Consider the following 21705-nt stretch of genomic DNA (forward strand, 5'->3'; position numbering starts at 1 on the left):
CTTTAAAGGACGATTAAGGGATGAGGGATAGGAGCCACAGGTCTGGAACCTTCGACTGAGGTTAGATATTGACCCGAGGAATCGATTGCGACCCTTATTTTGGCGATCAGACGAAGCCTTGGGGCACTTTTGACGCGCCCCGTCCTTTAAGGGACGATTAAGGGATGAGGGATAGGAGCCACAGGTCTGGAACCTTCGACTGAGGTTAGATATTGACCCGAGGAATCGATTGCGACCATTATTTTGGCGATCAGACGAAGCCTTGGGGCACTTTTGACGCGCCCCGTCCTTTAAGGGACGATTAAGGGATGAGGGATAGGAGCCACAGGTCTGGAACCTTCGACTGAGGTTAGATATTGACCCGAGGAATCGATTGCGACCCTTATTTTGGCGATCAGACGAAGCCTTGGGGCACTTTTGACGCGCCCCGTCCTTTAAGGGACGATTAAGGGATGAGGGATAGGAGCCACAGGTCTGGAACCTTCGACTGAGGTTAGATATTGACCCGAGGAATCGATTGCGACCCTTATTTTGGCGATCAGACGAAGCCTTGGGGCACTTTTGACGCGCCCCGTCCTTTAAGGGACGATTAAGGGATAAGGGATAGGAGCCACAGGTCTGGAACCTTCGACTGAGGTTAGATATTGACCCGAGGAATCGATTGCGACCCTTATTTTGGCGATCAGACGAAGCCTTGGGGCACTTTTGACGCGCCCCGTCCTTTAAGGGACGATTAAAGGATGAGGGATAGGAGCCACAGGTCTGGAACCTTCGACTGAGGTTAGATATTGACCCGAGGAATCGATTGCGACCCTTATTTTGGCGATCAGACGAAGCCTTGGGGCACTTTTAACGCGCCCCGTCCTTTAAGGGACGATTAAGGGATAAGGGATAGGAGCCACAGGTCTGGAACCTTCGACTGAGGTTAGATATTGACCCGAGGAATCGATTGCGACCCTTATTTTGGCGATCAGACGAAGCCTTGGGGCACTTTTGACGCGCCCCGTCCTTTAAGGGACGATTAAGGGATGAGGGATAGGAGCCACAGGTCTGGAACCTTCGACTGAGGTTAGATATTGACCCGAGGAATCGATTGCGACCATTATTTTGGCGATCAGACGAAGCCTTGGGGCACTTTTGACGCGCCCCGTCCTTTAAGGGACGATTAAGGGATGAGGGATAGGAGCCACAGGTCTGGAACCTTCGACTGAGGTTAGATATTGACCCGAGGAATCGATTGCGACCCTTATTTTGGCGATCAGACGAAGCCTTGGGGCACTTTTGACGCGCCCCGTCCTTTAAGGGACGATTAAGGGATGAGGGATAGGAGCCACAGGTCTGGAACCTTCGACTGAGGTTAGATATTGACCCGAGGAATCGATTGCGACCCTTATTTTGGCGATCAGACGAAGCCTTGGGGCACTTTTGACGCGCCCCGTCCTTTAAAGGACGATTAAGGGATGAGGGATAGGAGCCACAGGTCTGGAACCTTCGACTGAGGTTAGATATTGAACCGAGGAATCGATTGCGACCCTTATTTTGGCGATCAGACGAAGCCTTGGGGCACTTTTGACGCGCCCCGTCCTTTAAGGGACGATTAAGGGATGAGGGATAGGAGCCACAGGTCTGGAACCTTCGACTGAGGTTAGATATTGACCCGAGGAATCGATTGCGACCATTATTTTGGCGATCAGACGAAGCCTTGGGGCACTTTTGACGCGCCCCGTCCTTTAAGGGACGATTAAGGGATGAGGGATAGGAGCCACAGGTCTGGAACCTTCGACTGAGGTTAGATATTGACCCGAGGAATCGATTGCGACCCTTATTTTGGCGATCAGACGAAGCCTTGGGGCACTTTTGACGCGCCCCGTCCTTTAAGGGACGATTAAGGGATGAGGGATAGGAGCCACAGGTCTGGAACCTTCGACTGAGGTTAGATATTGACCCGAGGAATCGATTGCGACCATTATTTTGGCGATCAGACGAAGCCTTGGGGCACTTTTGACGCGCCCCGTCCTTTAAGGGACGATTAAGGGATGAAGGAAGGGAGCTAGGGCAAAATAAATGTCATATTCGTGTTCCCCGTCCTCCAATTGACCTGATGGCAGTTTTTGAAGCGATTCTGAATCCGACGCTGTATTCGTTGCTGTTGCTGACGCTAACTTCACGGACATCATCAAATCACGATACCATGTAAGTGAGATAGGGCCTGTTCCAGCGCCTCCAGAAACCTCCAGAAAGCTCCAGAAAGCTCTAGAATTCTCCAGAGAGCGTTCCAGCGCCTCCAGAAAGCTCCAGAAAGCTCTCGCCAAAGCTCCAGAAACCTCCAGTAGCCTCCAGAGAGTTGAGAGGTCCAAATTTCTCTGGAGGCTCTGGTCTACAATTATGGCGCACATGTGACAATCACGAATGTAAACAAAGGACATTTGACTGATAATTTTACAACTTGAATGTAAAGAAAATTACATTGCTATAATTTTATTTATCTTTTTAACTAAAATTGAAAACAAATTTTGCGTTTCAAGAGAGAACAATCGTCATTCTTTTGGTATCTATGACACCAATCTCCAGAAATCTCCAGATTGCGTTCCAGCGCCTCCAGTAAAACCTCTGGTAGAGCCTCCAGTCAAGAATTTATTCTGGAGGCGCTGGAACAGGCCCATAGTTTTAGATCATTATCGGCGCCAAAATAACAGATTTTATATTTCCCCATTGACTTTAAGGGCCTGTTCCAGCGCCTCCAGAAACCTCCAGAAAGCTCCAGAAAGCTCTAGAATCCTCCAGAGAGCGTTCCAGCGCCTCCAGAAAGCTCCAGAAAGCTCTCGCCAAAGCTCCAGAAACCTCCAGTAGCCTCCAGAGAGTTGGGAGGTCCAAATTTCTCTGGAGGCTCTGGTCTACAATTATGGCGCACATGTGACAATCACGAATGTAAACAAAGGACTTTGGACTGATAATTTTACAACTTGAATGTAAAGAAAATCACATTGCTATAATTTTGTTTATCTTTCTTACTGAAATTGAAAACAAATTTTGTGTTTCAAGAGAGAACAATCCTTATTCTTTTGGTATCTGTGACGCCAATCTCCAGAAATCTCCAGATTGCGTTCCAGCGCCTCCAGTGAAACCTCTGGTAGAGCCTCCAGTCAAGAATTTCTACTGGAGGCGCTGGAACAGGCCCTAATTATAACAGTGATGTCACGTGACTCATGTGACCTTCAAAAATTCCCAGATATATAAGTTGTGAGACCTCTGGAGGACACCATGCTCGGGGTTACATGAGCAGAGTTAATACGCATTACAAACGGACTACAATGGTGAGCGAATAGGAAAATCCGTTCCTAATACGCATTTACTTGCTCATGTAACCCCGGTACATGTATGCGTCCTGTAACTCTTATCTCGGACAGCTATGGTCATTGGCGTCCAAAACAATGTCAGAACCAAACAGCCTTTTGACTCTCGCGCTTATAGGAAAGAGGGTTGGATGAACCCTCTTTTCATTTTTTTTCAGATGACTAAGACTTCAATTGAAATTTCAGTAACCCGTGATGTCACTAGGCAGCTTTACCACGCCATTTGTAAGCTCCCCTCCCAAAATCACTATTGGAAACCGTTATCGTGACGTAAAATAAATACAATTATAGAAAGAACACCTTCCTAATTTTTTGCACACTTCTTAACAATGAGCTAAATATTTTTTTAAAGAAATAAAAATTCAAAAAAATTTGGTCCCAAAGTCCAAAAAATGCAAATGAAAGAAAACTCGATATGTCATATATCAAAAATAGCGTATTTTTCGAAATTTCAAAAATACATATTAATCTCTGTTTCATTGCAAGTTCAATGTTATCTAACATTTGGCATTTGAATAATCCGTCTTAGAGTTACAGCCCACCAAACTTAGCCCTGCAAAGCAAGATCCAAAAAATGTTATACGCCATAACTCAAAAAATACTTATCTGATGAGCCTGAAATTGTTACAGGTAGATTCAGAGCCCTAGATTACCCCTGAGACCAATTTTCGTCAAATTCCGAGAGATGAGGGTGTCAAATTAGAAAAAAAGTGGTACGATCTATCGTGGAATGCCCCATATGTCTTATTCACTAGGGCACTGAGGAATTGTGCTGGCTTTGGCTTACCAGAATTTATATTATAAAAATGCAGTAATTAAAATGTGGTATTACTAAAGCTGGGATCTGCACTGGTTTTGAAGGAAAATTTCTGCTCATTTTTGTTTTTCCATGTCCTTAATCTAAAAATGATGCTTATTTCTGTAGCAACTATAATAATCCATGAAGGAAGATGGTTCAGATGGGAAGTAGGAGTTAGGACAGATTGATTAATCTGTCCTTTCTCCTAACTCAGTCTGACTGCCAGGGGTACCTAGGTGTTAAGTAGATGTAGGGCTTAATGTAAGGTTAGTTAGGTTAGCTTAGGTTAGCTTAGGCATGGATAAGTGATTGTCTCTAATCCATGGATTATGCTAGGTCAGGGTTTGGGTTGGGTTAAACTAAGCTGAGTTAGGGTAGATAAGGCCGGACTGGCCGGGTCAGGTTATCTCACGTAAGTCCTCGCAATTGGAAAACCAACACTAGTTCTTAGTGGTTCTTGTATTTGTGTCCTGTGGTTGGCAGATTGCCAACTGCTGTGGTGACTGCTGTTGTAGATGGGTTGTAGATATTTGGTGGGAGCTGCACTGATCTCTGTTTGCTGATTTCGCCGGCAGATGGCGGGCACGGCGTGGCGCCGGGCGGCCACGCTGGTATTGTCGGGCCGGGGTGCTGGTGACGAGCTGGCCCTGCTCATGGTGCGCCGCAGCGGCAAGAGCCGGCACCTACCCGACGTGGAGGTCTTTCCTGGTGAGTGCCACGGCGATGATGACGGTCCTCCGGAGATACCCCAAGAAGAATGTTTGCAAACCATTGCGTAAAGATAGAAATGTTTCACGCCTGGTAAACCCTGTCTAAAAGGGTTGTGGCGGGTGCCACTGGAAGCAGCACTTTCCTCTGAGGGTATCATTCGCTGATAGGGGAGGGGGGGAGGGTAAAAACGGAGACGCTGCTGCAGGCAGAGTTTGTCCTGGTAGAGCTCGCCCCCCACAGCCGCTGATAGCAGCACTCGCCGGCAGGTGGTATAGTAGACGACAGCGACTTCAGCGCCGCCTGGCGGCCGCTGCTGACGGCGCTGCCGCTGGAGCCGCTGCTGCTCAGCGCTCCGCGGCCGGCCACCTTCGTCGAGCGGCCGCCGGTGGGCGACGAGCTGCCCGCCGAGATCGGCTTCCGGCTGGCCGCGCTGCGAGAGACGTTCGAAGAGACGGGCGTGCTGCTGACCCGCCCGGCGGCCGGCGGCCGGCCGGCGCCGCTGCCCGTGGCAGAGGCGGAGCGGTGGCGGCCGCTCGTGCAGCGGCGGCCCGCCGAGCTGCTGCGCCTGGCGCGCGAGCTGGCCGTGGCGCCGGACGTCTGGAGCCTGCACGAGTGGAGCGCCTGGCTGACCCCGGTGGCCGTCCCGGGCCACCGGCACGACGCGGCCTTCTTCGTGGCCAGTGTGCCCGACCGGCCGCCCTGCTGCGAGGACCAGACCGAGACTGAACACGTGGAGGTGGGTGCTCGGGACAGGACCGATGGATGTAGTGGCGGGTTCCTGATGAAGCACTACATGCTATTTTGTCGTTTGAATCTCGTTAATATTGCGCAAGACACGTGATGTAATCAACTATCATTCAGAAAGCCTAGCTTAATCTGTTTCTCCTTGCCATTGTTTTTTTTCAAATCTCGACTATATGCTTATCACGAACTAAATACGCATTCAACGCAGCTTTCAGATTTGGTTTGTCTGCATTAGCGTGTATTTTACCCGTATTCTTTGCTCTTTTGGTCTTCTAGTTTGTTTCGTATGATCACTCTGGTGACCTGTGTTGTGCGGACCCTTCACTGACCGGGTGCTCGGGCGGCAGTGGCGGCGGCCGGCGGCGGTGCTGGCCGACCACGCCGCGGGCACCACCACCCTGATGCCGCCGCAGCTGTACGAGCTGAGTCGGCTGCAGCGGTTCGGCAGCTGGTCGGCGCTGGAGCGGTTCAGCCGACGGCGGGCGTCGCTGGGCATTCAGCGCATGCTGCCCGTGGTGGCGCTGCTCAGTGACGGCCACCGGCTGGGACTGCTGCCCGGTCAGTGAGACGGGGCCTGGCGGGCGGGTCACGGCAGGGGCGGGGCGAGCCGGGCGGGCGGGTCACGGCAGGGGCGGGGCGAGCCGGGCGGGCGGGTCACGGCAGGGGCGGGGCGCCGGGCGGTTCACGGCAGAGCCGGCCGTGAGCCGGCTCATTTACCACATAGACGAGTCCGTTTGTGATCCGCTTGGTCTGTATGTAGGCCAGTCACTTGGCCGACTACTATTCGCTGAACCAGCTGTCACGAGTCACCTGACTGGCGAATCTGCGAATCATGCTGACGTTTGATTCAGTGACTAGCGGGTTCGAGTGCTTTCTGGTGCTTGTGACTGTGGATCTGCCCCGAGCTCTCTGATGACTTTGCAAATTTGCCTGAACTTGGGTTTGTCAGATGAACATCTGAGTCAGCCTGCCTTTAAATTTCCAGTTGGTCTGCTAGTATTAAATGAACGGTGGTGTGCTTAGTTCTATTATCATACAAATCAATGTGTCTAAATACGACTGAGCGCGGTAGTTACCATCTGGACCCCGTCTCGACTCCGTTCCCCTCCGCACCCTCGCTTACTGAGTGTGTGCGTGACCTCTGTGACCGTGGCCGCGTTCCGCCGCCAGGTGACGAGCTGTACCCGGCCGAGGGCGAGCCGGCGGCCGACCCGCTGGCCGAGCCGGCGCCGCTCCGCCTGCCAATGACGCTGGCACAGGCGGAGACGCCGGGCGGCCGGTGGCACCGCACCGTCATGGGACGGTCGTCGCACTGCACAGTTCAGCTGCCGTACGGCCACGTCGGACCGGCCTACCCGGCCGACCGCGACTCGGCCGGCACGCCAGAGAAGTACTGGGTCGGTAGCTGATGTCCTATCGGCCGGGATCGTTCCGGCTGTGTGCTGCTCCAGTGGCGCTCAATGATAGGCGCCTGCGCTCGCTGCTGAGTGTGCCGAATATGATGTGCTATATCATGTGTGGTGCTATTTTAGACGTTGTATTTGTATGTTTGTCAATATTATGTATGCCTCAGATGTCATGCCGTTCACCTGTTATGTCGACCCCGGCAGGGGCGTCGACGCGTAAGGAAAACTGGTCCGACTTTTTCTCGGGGGGCCCCCACCGGTGGGGGCCCCCAGGGGCCCCCGTGGCCGCAGCAGGGTCCCCTGGCAGGGGCCCCCGTGGCCGCAGCAGGGCCCCCGCGAGCCGCAGCGGGGGCCCCCGTTGCCGCAGCAGGGGCCCCCGTTGCCGCAGCAGGGGCCCCCGTTGCCGCAGCAGGGGCCCCCGTTGCCGCAGCAGGGCCCCCGAGAGCCCCAACAGGGGCCCCCCGCGGCCGCAGAAGGGGACCCCGCGGGCCGCAGCAGGGCCCCGCGGTGTCCAGCAGGGCCCCAGAGGCGCAGCAGGGCCCCCGCGGTCTCTAGCAGGGCCCCCGCGGTCTGCAGCAGGGGCCCCGCGAGCCACAGCAGGGCACCGCCTAGTCGAAAAAGTGGTCCGACTAGTCGGAAAAGTCGGACCGGTGTCGACGCCCCTGGACCCCGGTTTATGCTCAGTTCATGAGGCGTTCTAAATGAACGCCATGCATGTTACGCGTTGTTTGTACCCCATGTTTTAGGACGTGCTCAGATTCAGTGTTACTACTTCTAGGTACTAACTGAGTGAGTGCCCGCGGTGCTGAGTTTGGCGACATCTTTTTTTTCCTTTTACACAGTATCTTTTTTTAGCCTTTTTATCAGATCTTTAGCCTCATAATCTCGGGAGAATCGGTTCTGAATGCGTTGTCGATCATGAGGACTACAGGTAATTTTGCAGCCGAACTCGAGTGGAATCAAATGCATTGTCTTTATTATACAAGGTGACTGACACTTCCTGGAGCGCGTTTGTTGTATGGTAGGAACTTGGTTGTTGTTTGGGGTCTGAGTCGTGCAATATATTAGTGCGTTTTTACCTAAAATAAAACATGCGGAGACAAAGGTGATTTCATCAGTTTTCAATCTAACAAGTCTGATGACTAAGGAGGGCCCTGGGGAGAGCGAACTATCGGCAGCGGCAGCTACCCCGCCCGGAATACAGCGCTCGATTCCTATCCCCCCCCCCCATTCATTTTTACCGTCCGTGGATTCTTTCTAGTGTTTATTGCACCAGACATCTCAACGCCGCTGGGGCTGGCAGTGTACCCTGAGCCTGGCCTCCTCATTCCGCTGTTGCGCTGCAGTCAACCGATTTCCGGTCGAAACCGGTGTCGACAGGTGATGCAACACCCCTCTCCCTCCTTCCCACCGCTCCATAGATGAGATCAGCATCGTTAAGCCCCCGATCCAGCGCCATTCACCGCCTCTTCGATTACGGCTAAAGAATGTTGTAACGTTTCCTGAACAGATAGATTAGGCCAAGCAAGCATCCCCGGTCTTCTCGTTCAATCGTGTGTGACGACCAAGCCGCATTTCTAGCCGGGGCCGCGGCCTTCCCCCGCACAGGTGCGGTCACCCGCCGTAATCGACCGGCTCCGTTCACAGACGCTATTGACGCCAGCTGTGGGGCGTCCCCTCTCTACCCCTCCCGCTCTCCGAAAACGCTGCGCTCCCCGAGGAAGATGTTCCGTTTATTACCACCGTTCAGGAGTCGAGGAGGTGTTGCCGGGTGTTCCGGCCCAGACCGTCAGTTCAGTACGCAACCACCACTCGCCGCCGCAGATGCGTGTAAAACAATATACAAGCTGGTTCATAATAAAATATTTTAATATGAAGCAAAGGCCTAACGTTCGACCGGTCCTGGTGGTGCGCTTACAACTTGTCGAAGTAGTTGGAGATATCGGGTATGCCCTCCTTGAGTCCCTTCCGTTTCCTCGTATCCTGTGGGCAAGAAAAGGAACAAATGATTAGCATGGTTAAAGCCAACGATCTGACAGTCCGTGTCCCACAGTAACCATGGCAAAACAACCACACCACAAACAGGCCTACAAAACAGATTCTAACGGACGAGAAGCGCCAAGATTCGCACTTCACGCAGCACATAAATGGACCACAGAAGCTGACGATTGTTATTGCAGCTACCGCCCCCCCCCCCCCCCCATCCAGTCTAGTCCCAGCCGGCCGCAGTTACTTACCGACACAACCACAGAGGGCTTCGAGCCGGCGTCCATCGGGTCGCCGGGCAGGATCTGCCAGTGGTCGAACACGCACTGCGGGAACGCCTGGCCGCCGGTGTTGGAGCGCAGGTCGGCCGTGAAGCCGAACGACTCGTTGACCGGCAGATGCGCCTTGACCTGGAACATGGGCGTGCCGGGCACCTGCATCTCCTCGACCACGATACCACGCCGGCGGTTGAGCACGCCGTAGATGCCACCGACGGCCGCCTCCGGACACTGGATCTCGCACAGGTAGACGGGCTCCAGCAGACGAGGCGAGGCCATCAGCTGCGAGGCGTAGAGGACACGGCGAGCCGTCGGGATGATCTGGCCGCCGCCGCGGTGGATGGCGTCAGCGTGCAGCGTCACGTCGTGGATGTTGAAGCGGATGCCGCGCATGTTCTCCTCGCAGAGCACGCCCTCCTTGGTGGCCCACTGGAAGCCGGCCACGACAGAGTCCTTGATCTCGTTCAGGTACTGCACTCCCTTGGTGCAGTCCACCAGGATGTTGGGTCCGTTGCCGTCGGGGCCGAAGCACCAGATCTTCCTGGCCTCAGTGATGTCGTAGTCGTACTTGTCAGCCAGCATGCGGCCACGAATCTTGAAGTCCTGACGAGGCGAGATCTCGTTGTCGTCGATATCCTCGGGCAGACCATCCGGCATCGGCACGGCCTTCATGAACAGGCGGTTGTGCTTGTTGGGCGACTTGGAGAGGCACATCTCGCTGCTCTCGTCGCTCACAGTCTCACGGTAGGACACCACCGGGTCGGACTTCTTGAGCGGGATGCAAGCGTGGTCCTCCTCCAGATCTTTGAGGCAGATCTCCAGATGCAGCTCACCGGCGCCGGCGATGATGTGCTCGCCAGACTCCTCGATGATACACTGCACCATGGGGTCGGACTTGGCGAGACGCTTCAGACCCTCCACCAGCTTGGGCAGGTCGGACGGGTTCTTGGCCTCCACGGCGACACGCACGACGGGAGACACGGAGAACTTCATCACCTTCATGTTGTGCGCCTCGCGGAAGGTGGTCAGAGTGCCGGTCTTGACGAGGAACTGATCGACGCCGACCAGACCGCAGATGTTGCCGCACGGCACGTCCTCGATGGCCTCCGTGTAGCGTCCCATCATCAGGATCGTGCGCTGGATGGTCTTCTCGGTGGTGTCTTCCTTCTTGCCAGGCACATAGTTCGGTCCCATGATCTTGCACTTCAGTCCCGAAGCGATCTTGCCGGCGAACACACGGCCGAACGCGTAGAAGCGTCCCTTGTCCGAGGTGGGCACCATCTTGGACACGTACATCATGAGCGGTCCCTCGGGGTTGCAGGCCTTGATGGCGCGCGCCGCCTCATCGTCGGGCGGTCCCTCGTACAGCATCTCCATGCGGTAGAACTGGGCGGTCACCGGGGAAGGCAGGTGGATGGCGATCATCTGCAGCAGGGTGTCGCCGGCCGGCAGCCAGGTGCGCATCACCACCTTCATCAGCTGCTTGCCCTCCTTCTCCTTGTCTTCGCCCTTGAGCGTGATCTTGAGCGCGGTGAGCAGCTTTTCGGTCTCATCCTTCTTGAAGTTCATGACGGCGTCAAACACCTTGTAGACCGGATCCAGCACGAACTGGTTGAACGAGCGCACGTTGTCGGCCTCCTTGCTCTTCTGCCACTTCTTGGACTTCATGTTGAAGAAGTTGTCACCTGGAAGAGAGCAAGCATGGAAGCATTAAAATACGTACACACTTCAATGTCCCTTTTACCCATTTAAAGGCATGCTACCAAAGGCAAATTTATATTTATTGTTTATGAGAGTGGAACAGCAATGGCAAGTGATAAGACCGCAGTGTAACAACTCGCCCGCACTACTTACCCCACAGCTTAGGCATGAGCTTGATTGGGTCGATCTTGAATTTGTCCGCATACATCTCGGCGAACTGTTTGAGGGTGAACGCCCAGCCGTGGAGACCGGAGCCGAAGCCCACGGAGCCGTTGGCCGGGTGCACCTGGATGTTGCCCATGGGGCCGTCCTCGTCAGAGTAGGTAGCGATGATGACGTTCACGCTCTCGACGATACGCTGGAAAGTCTGGTAAAGGTCCTCCTGCTCGAGCTGCAGCTCCAGAAGAGCACGGTCCATCTTGTTCATGAACAGAACCGGCTTGATGCGCTCGGCGATGGCTTGACGCAGCACGGTCTCGGTCTGGACACACACACCTGCCAAATAGAGACAAAAGGATGTCAAAAAATGAGCTAGTGCTCGTTTTATTCTAACAGACCGAACGCCAGATCACCTGATCAACGAGGGTACAATGCTCCCATTTTTTACAAAAAAAAAAAAAAAATCAGCCGATACTTAACCTAATGAAGCTACAGTATCATTTAAAAACATAGCAAATCTCAACTACACATCAGTCAATATTTTGTTTCGGTGTGGTTATGAAATAGACCTCACAAGAACTTAGGCACATAATTTTTAGGGAAACTTTCTACTGTTACTAAAATGCATGTACTGTAAATCACCGATCTAACATTTGTTTCACTTCACATCCATTCTAGTGGAATTCACTGTGATTACCATGAAAGGACTTAACCACAGGTCAAAAGAATAGAATAAATCAATAGAGAACCCACAGGTAACAGGTTTCAGCATATTAAAGAACGTCAGTGACCTGTTTCCCGAGGCCATGTCAGGCCAGAAAAGCAAGTCGACGCATGTCAGCGCAGTGTCCGCGCGTTTTTACACTTCTGATTAGAAACGTGCCAACCTGCGAAATGATTTGTCACATGCATCACGGTGGGTGTCAAGGTCACTCGAAAGGTCAGGTCGAGGTTTTTGACCTTAGATGAGCTCAATCGACTTTTGACAATCCAGCTGTAGGGATACTTTTTGGAGCAGATTTCGAATCTACCACCCATTTGAACGTAGCTCAAAGTCGTGCTTTACACCTGCTGACAATAACTTCGGATCATTCGTTTTTTATCTTAATTTTGTTGCAATTTCAACACAGATTTTGTCGCTCAGCACCCGGGAAATCCTTTTCAAACTATTGCTTCAGGACGCTCTAGCCCAGCAAGTGCCGATTTCCGCGACATTTCGGTCACTGACCTGGCCTCGAAGGTCAACTTATGACCTAGGACCTTAAAGTTGGGTATCATCGACTTTCTCTCGTCACGTGTAAGACCGACCGTTCCTTCGCGAAGCTCTAGCTTGATAAGGGGCCGAACGACAGGGAGGGGATCGACCCCCCCCCCCCACACACACACACACGCACAAGACGTAGCTGTGAAAACGCCAATAAGGGCAAGGCCAAGTCGAAACTTGGGAGAAAAGTCAAAAGTGAAAAACTGACGACCCCCCCCCCCCACACCAAAACAAACCTAAACCCACACTCTTAGGGGCAATAATTCGCCAGTGAACCAATCACTCAGCAAAATGTAAACACACACACGTACACTCGGCACCGCGACCAGCGTTTCCACACCACTCACCGGAGACGCAGTCGACGACGACAAGGGCGCCGTCCGTGACGCGCAGCGCGGCCGTCACCTCAGACGAGAAGTCCACGTGACCCGGTGAGTCGATCAGGTTGATCAGGAAGCCGTCGTTGTCCTTCTCCTTCTGGTTCTCTCCCTTGATGAACGGGACATCCTTGGGCTCCAGGTTGAAGAAGAGCGAGATGGCCGTCGACTTGATGGTGATGCAGCGGTCCTGCTCGTCCTTACGGGTGTCGGTGAATCGGGTCTCGCCGGCCTTGGCAGCAGCCACAATACCGGCCTTGGCCACCAGCGAGTCGGTCAGCGTCGACTTGCCGTGATCGACGTGCGCGATCACAGACATGTTTCGGATGTTCTTCTTGAGATCCATAAGGTTACGGATCTCGGCTACGGTGAAGTTCACCTGAAAGAAAACAAAGTGTGATGATGTGGAACTCTTATTCTGAGCGATCTTCTGTATTCTTGCCAAGTGAAATTTAATTTCGGAGTAAATGAGCGGTGATCATACGCATAGGAATTCCAGCCAGCAACATCAGAATTTCAATCACGAGCATCAATGTTACTTTGGGGGGGGGGGGAGGTCGTGTTGATGGAGGAGTCATCATGCCCCCAGTATCATATTTTTCAATAAAGACCATTAACCCGCGCCCGGCTGGGGGTCCTGGATTTCCACGCCCTGCTGGGGGGGGGGGGGGGTGTTTGAACACCCCCCTTCTAACTCGGCTCCTGGGCCACGTAGCGATACGCGGAAGGCGGCGTTCGAAAGAGCGCCAAAAATAATGACGAAATCACTCCGGTCACTTTTTTGGTCAGGTCAAAGGTCAGGTCACCAGAGGTCATTGAAGGCAAAATTTCGCCGATTTTCAGGTCGAATGTCGACAATTTCCAGGAAGCCAACGCATAACTCGGGAACCAATAGAGCTACAGCGCCGCGGAAAAGCGCATTCGATAGCCCTATTAACGCCCTTTCTGAGTAATTCTCTCAGATTTGACCTAACGTCAACGGTTTTGCCTGCAATGGGCAAAAACTGCAAAAATAGTCGATTTTTTCGGAAACAGTTTTTCTGCAATAATTTTTTACCCATGCCTTGTACGAGCTTACTTTTACCAGCAACGTGTTCCTCTCGTCAAGACGCATCGAATGAATTATAACTTGACCTTGAAAGGTCAACTTGAAAATTTGACCTCAGGTCAAGGTCATGACCTGACCGGAAAAGGTCATGTTGCATATCAGTCGATCCGTATCGTCGAGCTGAACACATCTAAGGCGTTTTCACCGCTCTAGCATGCCTCTATCAAAAGTTATTTGCGAAAAAGTGGACACTATTCGTGACCTGAGATGACCTCAGGAACATAACTAGGGGTCACGGACACCATTTTCATGTTCAGTGTGTTTAAACCACTTGTAATTCAGTGTTTGGGGGTGTTTATAATGTCTTTCGTCCAAAAGAGGCGCATTTCAATTTTTCCCATTGACTTGATTTTGATATCGGTGACCTAAGGTCAGGTCAATTTTGCGACCTCCCAATGGGAGGTATGCAAAATATGCAAAATTCTGAGATAATTACATTTTATAGATACTGTTACCCTTATCAATCGCTGAAAGTTTCAAAGCGATCGGTCACTCACTGTAGCAATGGCAGACGTTGAAACTTTTTATGAGATGAGGTCACTTCAAGTGACCTGGTGACCTGACCTTGAATGACCTTGGTCTGAAATTTTCACAACATGTGTAGAATTGATGTATGATAAGGTGTATAGTCGACTACAGAATGATGTTCCACTCCTCAGAAGCTATCAGTTGACCGGAGCGCTAAGTTTGCCGTTTATCACGCAATTAAGCGTGTCGATTGTGAGCATTAGGACAAAGCTATGATTTGTGAACTCAGCCCGTGTGATGCGGCACAGCCTACCACTCCAGGCAAATAATTGCCTGTGAAAAGTAGAACATCATTCTGTAGTCGACTATAACAAAAACGGCAGCGCTCCGCACCATCCCCCCCCCCCCCCCCAGCAGGGCGCGGGTTAAATGACCTGTAATCTATAAGAAAAACTGTTGTGTTGCATTCCGAAGTTTCACGGCTGAATATATCGCCCAAAGGCCATCCTGATTTTGCTGCATATAATTGATCAAACTCCGTAGTTTTATGTTGAGTATTAACTTTAAATTTTGAGAAATAAAAATGTAATAAATGTAGACATATGTAGAATTGCTTACATCACAACATCAGGCAACATCCATGGCGAGGCGCTTCCCTTCACTATGCTTAAGGTGCATGCTTAACCCGCGCACAGACGGGGGGAGGGGCGGTTAGCCCCCCCCCCCCCCGAGGTTTTTCGTGAATAGCAGTAAAACCACGGCGCGTAGCGCAGCGAAATTAATTGACTATTTTAGTGCTTTAGACAGGCTGATGAAGGAAGGCGGATGTCTTCCGAAAGCTACCAATAAAAATAAACAAAGCTGGTGTCCTGAACAATCTTTATCACCAGGTCACTTTGAATGACCAAACCTCAAATCACTTTTTGCAACTGTCAGCATGTCAGAGCTACAGTAGACGTATGTAACTTGTTGGATATAATGAGGTCATTGATAGCTACAACTTGTATATCTTGGAATTTTGATACTGATGACCTAAGGTCAGGTCAAGTTCTTGACCTCTCCATTTTAAGTCAATGGGGGTAAAATCAACCAGTTTTTTCACTAAGACGCGTCGAAATGGCCCATATACCATGAATGACTTCATATATCATCAACCTCGACTACCTTGAGGCCTGTTTTACTCTTGAGCAACTGTGAGGTCATGTGACATGAAGGGCCAACAAAGGCTTTTTGCGCTACCGGAACTTATTACCGGAACGAAATACAGTCGCGTGGATGGTCTCATTGTGTTCAGCTTGTCAAAGCGCATCAAATGATATGCATGATGACCCTGAGTTCACGTGACCCGAGGCCAACCTTTGACCTTGATTTTTCGAGCTCAACACATAGGTATATGATTCGATGCGGATTGACGAGAGAATCACGATGGTGCCATTAGTTTGTTTCTAGCTTGGCTACTTCGAAAGTTATTCGAGAGAAAACTTTTCTAAAAACATTTCTAGCGCCGCCATTTTTTTTTACCCCAGTGACGTCGACTTTGACCTGACCTGAAAATGACCTTAGTAAAGATTGTAGACCTTGTCCGTGCGTACCCCATGCCGTTTACCGATTGTCGATATCTTGCTTCGTTCTCCGGAGCTCGGGGGGGGGGGGCGGCAACTGCCCCTCCCCCGTCGGTTCTAAGTTGGCGCGGACCCCCGTCGGTGCGTGGGTTTAATGTTATACCAACTTGAGAGCAATATCAAAAAATAAAGTTTAATCAAATGTGTGCTGTATCTACCCATATAAACCAAGTGGCACATGCATGTATCTAAAATACAGGAGCTGCCAATGTAAAGCAATTGAGGTCAAAATGCTGCTTATGAAGTAAATGACCTATTAAGTTGCTAAAAGCTGCATAACATGGAAAAGAGGTTGGCATTCTATTGTGTTACTATTTAATAACATTACACTACAACTGGTCATCATAATTTATCATATTCTCAGTGAATGAAGTTTTCAAGTTCATGAGAAAAAAAAAATACATATCCTACCTTCATGTCTTAGTTTGTACCTCAATGAACAGAAATGAACAGCTGCGAAATGGATCCAGCTATACATAATTTTAATGGGCAATGATGATCATCTTAGAAGCACACTGAGTGCACAGTAATGGAGCTAAAAAAGTATACTTGTCTACTAGCAAGGGTCTTCACATATTCAATACACTATTGGTGTCATACAGGTTTGAGAAGCTGCCTGCTGAAAGAGATTTGTTGGGAAAACTGGTTGAATCTATCATGTGAGTCTTATATTGATCTAGTAGAAATCTACAATAGCTGGCTTCAAATGCAGTTTAATGAGCATGAACATAAATAAACATCCTATGCATGTCCTTAATTTGTAGTTTGTACCCATTTTTTGCACTCTTGCAAGCCTCTTTTGACTTTGTAATTAAAAAGATACTAATAAAGACCCATACCTATCACCCACTCTACCATGCAAGGGTAAAACCACCACCCATTTTTTAATATCATGCATGGTTTTGCCTTTGCATGACAGTAGTGACTGTTTTTGAGGTGTATTTTTATATAAGATTCAATAGAAATGTGCATAAAACATAAAAGTAAATCCTTACTCATGAAACCCAACCCTGTAATCGGGCTGATAGACTGTGGAACAGTAAGTTTAACTAGGTAAAAAGAGGCTAGGTTTTTAAGAAACTGTAGATCACTTGTCACATTTCAAGAAACAATATGTTTATGCTGCACTTGTTCCTCGCATCATATACATCCGTCATCCAGTACAATCACTGATATGGTGTTCAGGTCTGAACACTAGTGTGGATTTATGTTGTGGGAATAATAAGTCATTACTTTTAACACGTCAGCATTATAAATTTCACACAAAGGTCTAAGTTATACAAAAAAGTATGTTTTGTGTGAATTAAGAAAGCATGTGTTAGTGTAGCTCCGGTACAACAGCTACTAAAACTGATACGAAAGAACTTATAAAATTTCATTTTCAGGGTAAGTACATCAAATTTCAGCATTTTAAAGTATTCTTCTATGAAATCTGACAGAGAATACGATTCCAGGCATCTATAAGTAATCCCCAGGCAGTTTGTATAAAAAGGTCACCTCTACAGTCTACTCCAAACAATATTCATATCCAATATTATCATAAACAAGAATATACCACTTGCCAACATCAGTTATTTAAGGCCAGGTTAGATTATGTTTTATTTTATATTTACTGAAGAAAAGGATAGTTGTGAGTAGGTGTATTTCTTAAGTGTTGTATTCAATTTTTTTTTAATTTCAATGGACATATCCCGGTGGAATGTTTGGAAATGATTCCAAATGATGTCCTTTAGCATTGAATAGGATTTTGAAGCTAATTAACCACATTGAAAACACTACAGGGTGTTTCACTAAAAGTGTCAAAAAGTAAATGCCTATTAAAGTTATATAAAATATGCAAATTACGTGGTTGCGCACGTGGCTTTGTTGCAAATTTTTGGACATTTATGCTTTGCCCATTTAAGATATATTTTACACTCATACGGAGCGAGGGCAGGAGGCCAAAGTTACTAGTCGTTTTTTTCCTTATGCAGAACAAGAACAGGTTATTTACACCGCAACAGGAGGGGTGAATTACACTTACTTTTGGTGCCATCAGAAACATTGAAACCATATGCCGACTTTTCAGGAAACGTTTTATTCTCTCACCTCGCTACGTTCCAGATTATAAAAGGTTCAAAGGGCTTCTTGAGAGGTTTAAAAAGGTTCCTTCGATGCCGGTCCCAGTCCAAAAAAGACGGGGTCCCCCACCTCTCGGCGGAAACCGTTGAAAAGTTCAGGGTCTTTTTGAGGGTCTTTGAAGATAACAAGAAGCTAATTTCAACATCAGAAATAGCCAAGGCCTTACAAGTTATCAAAAACAGCCACTATAATGGCTGTAACCACCAGGAACTAGCTGGATTAGAAGTTCCTGCGCCGAAAAATCAGCTGCCTTCGCGCCCGCCTCTGGCCAGCGCGAAGCCCCGATCCGTCACCGCTTTACTTCTGGTTTTGGTCAGTAGCTCTCGCAGAGCTGAGGAAGACTCAAGTCGCATCACTTCGGGAGCTGAAGAGCACCATTCAAGGCTTTGCCGACAGTCTGGACGCTGAAGATGAAAACGGGCTGTGAGGCACCTCCGGACACGTGCCGAAACGGTGCATCAAAAGAAGGGGCGGATATGTGGAATAGGTTTGAGTGACGGTGCTATCGTTTTTATATATTCAAATGTCCAACAATTGCGGATGAAATGGTATGCAAATTTCCGTAGAAAACATTATTATTATGTGCACTATGACCTTTTACTTTTTGACACTTTTAGTGAAACACCCTGTAGATTACCTACATCTGATCACATACCGTAAAATGGGGTGTTAAGGGACAGTGGGGTGTTAAGGGACAGTTGCATGGGAAAAACTTTGAGTCATATTAACTTCCTAATTTGAGAAGGTTCAATAAAAACTTCAGTGTGGTAGTTGACACTGTTTTGCTCTTGACCATAGGACAAAATGCTATGGTTTTTCATGCAAGTGATTTGGTTCAAAAATGGATTTGAAAATCATGCTACATTTTCACAAAATTGAAACATCTCCAAAACTCTGTGTGTACCTCATAAACTAGTGGGTGTACAGGGAAAATGAATGCATAGGTGTATTGTCACATGTATTGCACATGTTTCCTGAAAAACTTGTGCAAATTCACCCATTCATTCATCATCCTCTTCCTCTTTTCCGGATACATGCATATTTTGAGGTGGATGTGGGGTGCTAAGGGACAGGGAAGAAAAAATAAAAAATAAAATCTAAATATAATTAAATCAAGTTTTCTTTCAGTAGGCATGGAAAACACCAAATTCCACATAAAATGCTGGCAAGTTCATGCTTTTATCTCTAACACATCTTAAGTTATGTAACAAAACATCTCAACACTCTCTTTTACAATGATGGGTCAATGGAGACTGATGTAGGTAAATGTGATGTCATCATAAAAAGGCCAAAACAAAGAGGGCAACATAATGACAAGTGACTAGCTTCAACATGGGTTTTTATTGATGACAGAAGATTACTTTTTGGCTCTGTTTACCTTATAATTAGCACATTTTCCACAAGCGTAAACAGCATTACACGTAATTGGCTAAAAAGGTCATTAGTGGTGAATGAACCTGACTTGTTTTGTGACAGAATATGCAAAACATTTCAATAAATCAATTATGTGCCCTTCCACACCCCAATTGTGGACATTTGATGACCATTTCTTGGAATAATATAGGTGTCCCTTAACACCCCACATTGGGGTGCTAAGGGACAGTGATGAAAAATAATAAAAAATAATATTGAGGCATAAATCCTAAAAACTTTAATGTGGCAGGCATATAAAACACCAAATTCCACATAAAATGCTGACAATTTGATGCTTCTATATCAAACCCTTCTTGAGTTATATAACAAAACACCTCAAAACTGTCCCTTAACACCCCGTTTTACGGTACTTTAACGTTTTGTTGTGCTGGTACCCCAGTCTGCAAAACATGGCAGGGAGCTCGACAAGATTTTCGGGGCAGACAAAATCCTGCCCCGAATCAGAATGCTGAGTCCAGAGGCAGCCCAATTCCTGCCCCTAATAATGCAAATAATGTAATGATATAATGATGTAGGAAGCAGTGAGAAGCTGAGAAAATCACTTCTGTGTCAATTTTCTAACTTCTGCACCAGATCTTCCTGTTTCTGCCCCAATCTTCCTGAAACCTGCCCCTATTTCTGCCCCAACCTGTGGTGTCTGCCCAGACGAGATCTCGTCGAAGCCTGGCACATTTTGCAGACTGGCTGGTACCCAAGTCAGATTCTAGTGCAGGCAGCAGTCTTTGTCAGCAGAAAAAGGTCATAAATGCATACATTGTTTCTAAAAAAGGTCATAAGGAAGCAGGAATCATTGTCATTTGAACCAGAGGCCATTCATGAATATTTGAGAATTGAGGGTATCTGAGGGACGCCGGTGAAAACAGGGCGCCAGAGGGCATATTAGTCATGTGACATTTGGAACTTCTCCCCCCTGCATGTGCCTTTTTGATGCTAAACGTCAAGTGTGAATTTCACGAACCTTGATCAAAGCGCCCTGTTTTCACCGTCGTCCTATCTGAGGTGAAATGGTCATTAGTGCCCACTGCCCAGTTACATACCTACCATTCTTCAGTAAGCAGACACGTACAGAGATTGAAAAACAAAACATTATGGATTGGCCACATATTTATCATTAAAGACCTGTAATGCTGAATCAAATATGAGCATGTAATGCCCAACAAAGTTAAGCCAATCACATTATTGTTGACAGTGCACATCGGACAGCTGCTGTGCGCCATTTTTGCCTAGCAAGGAAAATTATCATTTAGGACTCCCCGTATCAGGCCAGGAGGACAGTAGCACCCAAAACGCATTACTTGAGGAAATTGTAAAGAGAAAATAAGAACGTTCATCGTTATAACTTACCATGGTTGCTTCTTTTGGCTTCGATTTGGGAACGAAGCACGATCGCCAACCACAATGGCGAAAGCCACCGGAAAAAGGACTTTATGTAGTGCTGAGATGTGATATCATAGCGTTGTGCAATTCCCTAGAACGCTCTATGACTTGGGCTGTCCGCTTTTATTTGAAATTATTAATTATTAATTATTTGAAATTAAAAGGGAAAAGACAATTAACTTGAAAAACTTGAGCATAATTTTAAGTCCGTCAAATTCCATCTCTAGAACAATCTCGACTTTTACGGCGCAACAGACAAAAACAGCCCAAAAAACGCTATTTCACTGCTATGCTTGCTTTCTTCCTACAGCCAAGGCAGCTATTTTAGCCAAGCCATTCCTCCTTAGAGATCTCATGATCTGTCTGATAGAGATTGATGATGATAGAGATTGATGTGCAATATGAATGTAACTTAAGTAATTCAGTGGCATTTTTCCATAAATATAATCAGCCAAAATGAGTTATAACTGATTAGAAAATAACACTTTGGGGTGTGCAGCACTTTGTGAACCTTTCATCCATGTAGAAGTAGTTGTCGAATCTTTTTTCTGATAATATTCGAGGGGATTGGGTCAATAACCTTTTTAGTTGTATTCAAATGCTGCCAAAAATGTTTCAAGCAAGGGTGCTATAACGAGTGAGAACCAGCATTGAAATTACTGTGCTAAAGGATCTGACGGAAGAAGCAATATTTTATTGCATTACGTGATCATGAAAGACCCCAACGAGCAGCTTGGAACGAGCTTTCAACTTCACAGTCCTCAGCTTCGTCACCGTCTGGCATCTGCTCATGGACC

General features: G+C 48.5%; 2 protein-coding genes across 2 annotated transcripts; one reads left to right on the forward strand and one right to left on the reverse strand.

The window, feature by feature from the left end:
- Positions 1-3255: 3255 nt before the first annotated feature.
- Positions 3256-7181, forward strand: LOC122391432 (nucleoside diphosphate-linked moiety X motif 19-like). The gene is made up of 5 exons (XM_043385331.1): positions 3256-3314; positions 4728-4860; positions 5130-5599; positions 5955-6165; positions 6778-7181. Exons 1-5 carry the CDS (start codon positions 3276-3278, stop codon positions 7014-7016), a joined length of 1092 nt encoding a protein of 363 aa, XP_043241266.1. The 5' UTR covers positions 3256-3275; the 3' UTR covers positions 7017-7181.
- Positions 7182-8725: 1544 nt separating this feature from the next.
- On the reverse strand, positions 8726-21433 carry LOC122391437 (eukaryotic translation elongation factor 2-like). Its single transcript, XM_043385340.1, has 5 exons — positions 20876-21433; positions 12749-13157; positions 11132-11473; positions 9251-10962; positions 8726-8996 (listed from the first exon to the last, which is right to left on the reverse strand). Exons 1-5 carry the CDS (start codon positions 20876-20878, stop codon positions 8928-8930), a joined length of 2535 nt encoding a protein of 844 aa, XP_043241275.1. The 5' UTR covers positions 20879-21433; the 3' UTR covers positions 8726-8927.
- Between the last annotated feature and the right edge of the window lie 272 nt (positions 21434-21705).

The sequence above is a fragment of the Amphibalanus amphitrite genome, unplaced genomic scaffold (genome assembly GCF_019059575.1).
Source record: "Amphibalanus amphitrite isolate SeventyFive unplaced genomic scaffold, NRLGWU_Aamphi_draft 000437F_arrow, whole genome shotgun sequence".
NCBI lineage: Eukaryota > Metazoa > Arthropoda > Thecostraca > Balanomorpha > Balanidae > Amphibalanus > Amphibalanus amphitrite.